This window comes from Lolium rigidum, chromosome 5, assembly GCF_022539505.1.
Source record: "Lolium rigidum isolate FL_2022 chromosome 5, APGP_CSIRO_Lrig_0.1, whole genome shotgun sequence".
Lineage (NCBI taxonomy): Eukaryota > Viridiplantae > Streptophyta > Magnoliopsida > Poales > Poaceae > Lolium > Lolium rigidum.
The window spans coordinates 168,414,141-168,420,617 of NC_061512.1; the positions used below are offsets into that span (position 1 = coordinate 168,414,141).

The following is a 6,477-nucleotide window of genomic DNA, read 5'->3' on the forward strand; positions in this document are numbered from 1 at the left end:
ACCACGTTAATGCCGATGCCTCGCCTGCCGAACGGTCGTCGCCTACTTCTGCCAATGAAACCAATGCCATTGCCAAGCGTGTCGCGCCCTCGACAGCCTCCAGCGTATAAAGAGGGCCGCACGTTGGGTTGTCTCATCCCCTCCTCACAACCCTAGCTGTTGTACAACCTCCACCCTAGCTCCTCTCTTACAACCCTTGCGAGCGAATCCATGGCAGGTCCAAGTGGCTGGCGAGGTGGTCGAGGCCGTGGGCTAAAGGTTCGTTCGGAGCTAATGGTTTGCTCTTCCCACACGCTCTTTTGTAAGACTGGATTTTTTTGTTCAATAAAAGCGGCCGTATGCATCATTGCGATGCAGAGGCTGGGGCAACCCATTTCGAAAAAAAGGTAACTGCCGGCGCGCTAACTTTTAGGTACGGTGGTGCTATTTACCGTCGGTGCAACACTATATAGGGGCGCCGGTGATGCCGAAATACCACCAACGTACCACAAATTTGGTGCGCCGGGAGTAATGGTCGACCAGGTTGAGGCCACACAAAAATGGCAGCCCCCTTACCGCCGGCGCACAAGCATATTGGTGCGCCGAGGGTAATTTGATTACGACCGGCGCACCAATATGGTGGTGCGCCTTTTCAGTTTTTAAAAAATAAAAGAAAATGATAGAAATTTCAAAAAAAAAACAAAATCTATCGAGATGGCCATGTGTTGTGTGATCTAGTTTTTAGCAAAAGTAATGAATTTCGAGTTTTTTTTACAAAATGGCGTCATGCTTCGGTAAAACGGGATTTCTGGTTGCATACAACCTCAACCTCTGATGAAAAACTTTTTTAATATCAAAATGTATTTACGTAAAATTTTGGCCAATTTTGTGGTTGCATACGGTCGTTTGGCCAATTTTTAGATTCCCCAAAATCAAAAAAGAAAACAGAAAATGAAAAAAATCCAAAGATACCGACGGCGTACCTAAGAGGGTGGTGCACCGGTGGTTAGCTAGTTCTATATGTAACAGACCCGTGTCCTTCGCTCTCACTTTCTCCTCCTCCTCCTCCTCCTCCTCCATGTTTCTAATTTCTCCTCCTCTTTCTTCTCCTTCTTCCTCCGGCGCCCCATATTCTCCTTCCCATCCGGATCCAAGATGGCGAGCTCGAGCTTGTCCCTCCGGCTACGTTGGCAAACTTCCCTCTGACGATGACGACCACCTTCTCTCCAGCGACGATGACCATCTCCTCTCCGGCGGGCCTTCCTCCAGCGACGACGACCATCTCTTTTCCATCAGCCCTTCCGGCGACCACCTGCCCCTCCCCCCACACACCCGCTTGGCGCCCACAACCACGGTGCCCATGGTTACTGAGCAACGACCAAATCTCGATCGAGATCCTTTTTTTTTTTTGAATTCTGAAAAACATTACCGCCGGCACCAGCCTGTTGATAAGCCATTACCACCGGCTTATTCCCACCGGCGGGTTCTGGTGCGCCGGGAATAAGCTACATAGGTGCACCGTCGATAGCATGTTTCCTAGTAGTGTCTTATCATCAATATGCGGTGTTTCATGAATTTGATGTCTCTTTGAGATCCACGGCAACGTTATCAGCATACCGTGCGTGGAGGATGCGGCCATCATACCGCTGTTGCGCGCATCACGTCGTTGTCATCACCATACCATGCGAGGAGAATGGCATGCTGATTAGCCAGACGCTCAAGAATATACAAGAATATATTAGTTTAGCTGTTGTAATTATGATTTTTTTATTTTTCTTTCTTTTGAAGTTGCACGGGACTCTTTGTTAATTCGCAAAAAAAAAAAAATAGCAACCATTTTTAAGTGGTTGCAGTGTAATATAAGGTAATAAAAAGGGAATTTGATATCTGAGAGAAATGAAAATTGCTATTTGTATGTTCCTTAGTTCCTTGGTTCGTGCAGAGATTGGTAGATAAGAAGCTTCCTAATTTTATAAAGCAAATCTAGTATTGCATAGAGCAAATTCAAAATTCTTGATTTCAAAAACTAAGGTCTATGTACAATCGACAACTGGAAGGAAAATTCCTCCATCCTTGCTACTAAGTTAAGCGGCATCCTCATTTTATCTTCTCTTCATCTACTCTATCAAAGGCAGACGACACTGCAAATCTGAAATGCAACGATTGCTTCCTTTGGTGCTTTGAATGCATTACCCGTTCCTTGGAAGCTTCTGCTCAAGATGGTGGGAAGAACCTGTTGAGATTGAATGGCAGGGTGTAGAACTCTTCGTTCCTGCTGTCCCCTCGGTATGTTCGGAATCGCGCCCACCATGACATCCCCCTGTCCTTTGCCGCATCTCTGACATCGAGCGTGTTGTCAAGGAGTACAGCAATAATAAGAGCGACAGTTGGGGGCGACGCGAAGATGGTGTTGATGTAGTCGTTGAACTGCATTAAGGAACAGGGATGATAAATTTCAATCTCAGCTAATGATAAAGGATGCTAAATAGGACCGCTGCATAGAGATAACAAGATAAAACCTTTTTTAGATTAGACTCGTGAACTTTGTGCAATGTTGCTTTTGTGCAAGCTAGTTGCTGGTAAAGTAAGCCGAAAAAAATACTAAATTGTGCGATTTCAAATACCACAACTTTTTGCCATCACTTAAGATTGTCTTATGCATTGTGATAGGCACTAGATTTTGTTTTTGATTGTCAATTCGAATTCAAATTGCGACAGTAGACTTGTGGGAGGCCATGCTAAAAAATTGAGGTGCAAGGGATCCTAGGGATCAAACCCAATTAACTCCAAAACTTGTAAAATTGAAATGTAAGATAGTGATGTTACGAACCCATTCAGCCTTTGTGTGTGCTGGGCCTGACCGAGAACTCGTCATATACCGAGAAAAGTATTCCGGTATAGATAAGCCAAGAAAGAGTGAAACACCAACAATGAAGAGGTTGCGCATAGAGTTCATGTTGGTGAACTGCAGAAAGGATAGCCCCACGGCCGCTGGAGACACAACAAAGAAAAAATCAGTTGTACAGTCAAAACTATGAGAACTAAAAAAAACTACTTCCTCTGTTCAAAATTATAAGATGTTTTGGAAGGCCAATTTGGAACGGAGGTAGTAAAAAAAACATCTTTCACTTCATCTGTTAGGATACTTACCAATAATACCAAACATAACGCAGTATATGGCAGAGAATATTGTGAAAGGAATGGATGCAAAAAGTGCTCCGAATTTTCCTACAATCATGACAGGTTCAGATATCTGGGAAATCTAACGTGAACTTGTGTTCCCGGCTAGAAAAAAATGTTACCTAGTATGGAGAAGAAGATCATGAAACCAGCAGAAATCTGTATCACTCTCCTGCTACCAATCCTTGTAGATCCTAGAAGACCAACATTCTCACTGCATTGCATCCAATGTTTCTGCATAATATTAGGCATGCCACTACAGAACAATCTGTGAATGCAAACTCAGATGCACTTACATAGATACCGTAGAGCCAGTCCCAGTGCCGAATAGCCCATCCAGTAGGGTACCAATTCCCTGAATGCACAAATATTTGAGCAGAAAGAGAAACATTACTCAGTCAAATATCATGCATTATGAAGTCTCATTCCACTTCAAAAAACATCAGCAGTGATTAACTGATTATTGAAAATCTGTGAAACTGTAAACAATTCACTGATAATTCTATTTGATATTCATGCATGGGACATATTGACAGCTCTATAAGAGGCTAGAAGAATATAACCACTAACCTGCCATCCGATACCTCTACTCAGAACATATGCTGGTGGGGGTGTCGCACTTGCCAACCGGGCAGCAGCCTTGAATGCACCAGTTGTCTGAAGAACTCAAATAGTTTCAACAAAATCAGAGGGATAAAAGATTTATTGAGTAAAAGAAACATCATGTCTTCCACGAGGATGTCATGGTACCTCTATAAGAGACACCATTACTGCGGCCATCATGCCAAATGCATGGTCTGCATTGAATGTTGGTGGGCCCCATTGCAATGGGTATGGAATGCTTATCCTTATGAGAGTAAAAATATTATAACAGAGATATATAAATATGGATGTGAAAAATGAACAAGTACATGCCAGTTTACAAACCATAACGCGGAAGAGATGAGGTTGGAACGGTCTGTCTGACAACTGATCTGGGTGACAAGTGCAGTATGCTTGTACGCACCACTTGCTGTTAGAATGTGGGCATAGACCCAGACAAGAGCGATGCACACCAGCATTGAGAACCTCTCCATAACCGGAACATGCCGAACATGTACATGCTTGAGATATTGGGAAAGAGCAACAAATAGGATAAGCATCGGCAGGCCAATCTCCACGCAGCTCCCAATCTGAATGTTTTTTGCTGAATTAGCTCATGAACTCAGTATAGTGCAACATAAATACCATGGTGATAGATGTTTTTCGCAGATAAAGAAAAATGGTCAAGTTCTTTGAAGATTTTGCCTCGGTAAAGATGAATAGTTGATGTTTAATAGATGCCATTTAACTTTTGAAGTGTACAGGCAAACTCAAATACAGGTACATATTTTCAGTGCATTAAAGATTACTCCAGGAACCTTTTAAAATATTCGAAACCAGAAACAAATGTATTGGTACTACGTGCAACATAACAATCAATATAAATTGTCTATCGGCGAGTGTTAAACGGTAATAGATCCATGCTCCAAATAAACTTTGATAAATCAACAGTTATATCATCAAACAGTAAGATAGGCCATGCAGCTGAGAAAACGTTTAAAAATGGCAAGGCAACATAAGATTTTCTGGGGTCACATTCTGCAGTGTGATGAGTCCCAAATATCAACGTGACTGATATTCTTTTGTACAGAGAAAAAGTAAGTCCACTAGAGCTTTTACCAGTGGGAATCCTCTCTCGAAAAGGCCAAGCCCCACCAATGAAACCACTGGAACCATCCCAAGTGGGCTAAAGAACCTGCAACATGCACATCCTACTGTTAATGTTCTTATTCTTGTCGTCGCTGCGAAGATAGTATCCATGTTCCAGCAACTTTTGGATATATTGCTCACCTTTTGATTAACATATGAGCATATTGACTTTACCTAAAGTGATGCCCACCATTCAAACTGATGGACACATAAAGTGGATGGATAACAGAGGGGCTAGGACAGTATATTAAAAATCAATAAAATTATTCATATATTGCAAAGGGGGTCCAGCATATGAACACGTGTAAACATGTCATGTTAACGCACAAGAAATTTAATGAAATAATCTGCCTGGTGCAGTACATGATTTTAACACACTACTCGAATTCTGACACAAGTCAAGAAAAAAATTGTATGAACTTTTGGACTTAAAAATCCATCATACATAAGTTAAGGAAAGAAGTGAGAAATCCTTGTACCTAGAGCATATTGCCCACAGCTGGCTATAGCCAAGAATTATCTGAATGCTTGACGAGACTATCAATGCCCCCTGTATGGCTCTCATTGTCTGCACGAACCTCTGGAGACAGAAAAGAACAGAAAATGAATAAGTTACATGAATATTTGCATTTGTGTGATGGCGCATTAGGCCATGGATCTTGTTGTAAGATAATAGAAAATGTAGAAAAATTACTGCATACTTACAGTATGGCCATCAGCTATTTGTGTGAGCGAGCGATCATGGATTATGGAGAGGACCGGAACAACATATGCATATGAACCGCCAATGACAGTGGGAAGGCGAGTGCCGAATAGTGTCTGGAGCAGTGTATTTATCCCAGTGACAAATAGCAGTGTTTGAACCACTTTTGCCTTGTCATGCTTTGAGAATCAGCCAAACATTTTTCAGTCAGAATAGGTTGTACCAAACTAACCAATGAGTCTAACGACATGAAACACCAAGGACGAGATTCTCACATCATTTCCACCCATAAGAGGAACCAACATTGTGGGGATCATCACAGCAGTGCCCAAGGACAGTATGTAATGCTGGAATCCCAAAGCAATTGCCTCCCCTGCAACACCAACAAAAGTTCAAGATTAGCAATACATGTAACTGGATAAAATATACCAAACACTTGAGATATGAGATGACACAGACCCCAAGAAGGATTAGAGTCTATGCAGTACTCAAACCCCTGCAGCTGATCCATGGGTGGATGATGGACCATATCCTCAGGCTTCACCTCAGCCATTTCTCAATCGAACCCTTCCTCTGCTCAAGGGGAACAATTGGGTTGATTGAAACGGTGGGGAAAGCAGCAAAGGTGCTCAAGAACTCATCACAATAATTGCTAGAGTGTAAATCAGGGGCAAGATGGAAACTAAAGGGTAAGCAGATCGAGCCAGACGAATGCTCTTAAGCTCCCAAATATGTGTGCCTGAAACCCTCTATCAATCTGCAGAGAGAACAGTAATTATCTTGAGCTACCGATTCCTTGATTAGTAGCACAACAAGACTGACCAAATCGGTAATCGAGCAGAGTAGCTGGGACAGATGCCACCTAAAGAAATCTTGAGCGGCGG

General features: G+C 42.5%; 1 protein-coding gene across 1 annotated transcript; it reads right to left on the bottom strand.

The window, feature by feature from the left end:
* Window positions 1-1,973: 1,973 nt before the first annotated feature.
* On the bottom strand, window positions 1,974-6,178 carry LOC124653930 (nucleobase-ascorbate transporter 2-like). The gene is made up of 13 exons (XM_047192988.1): window positions 6,053-6,178; window positions 5,869-5,966; window positions 5,596-5,772; window positions 5,370-5,470; window positions 4,861-4,936; window positions 4,087-4,331; window positions 3,910-4,006; window positions 3,730-3,816; window positions 3,456-3,514; window positions 3,282-3,373; window positions 3,130-3,207; window positions 2,810-2,970; window positions 1,974-2,406 (listed from the first exon to the last, which is right to left on the bottom strand). Exons 1-13 carry the CDS (start codon window positions 6,144-6,146, stop codon window positions 2,194-2,196), a joined length of 1,578 nt encoding a protein of 525 aa, XP_047048944.1. The 5' UTR covers window positions 6,147-6,178; the 3' UTR covers window positions 1,974-2,193.
* Between the last annotated feature and the right edge of the window lie 299 nt (window positions 6,179-6,477).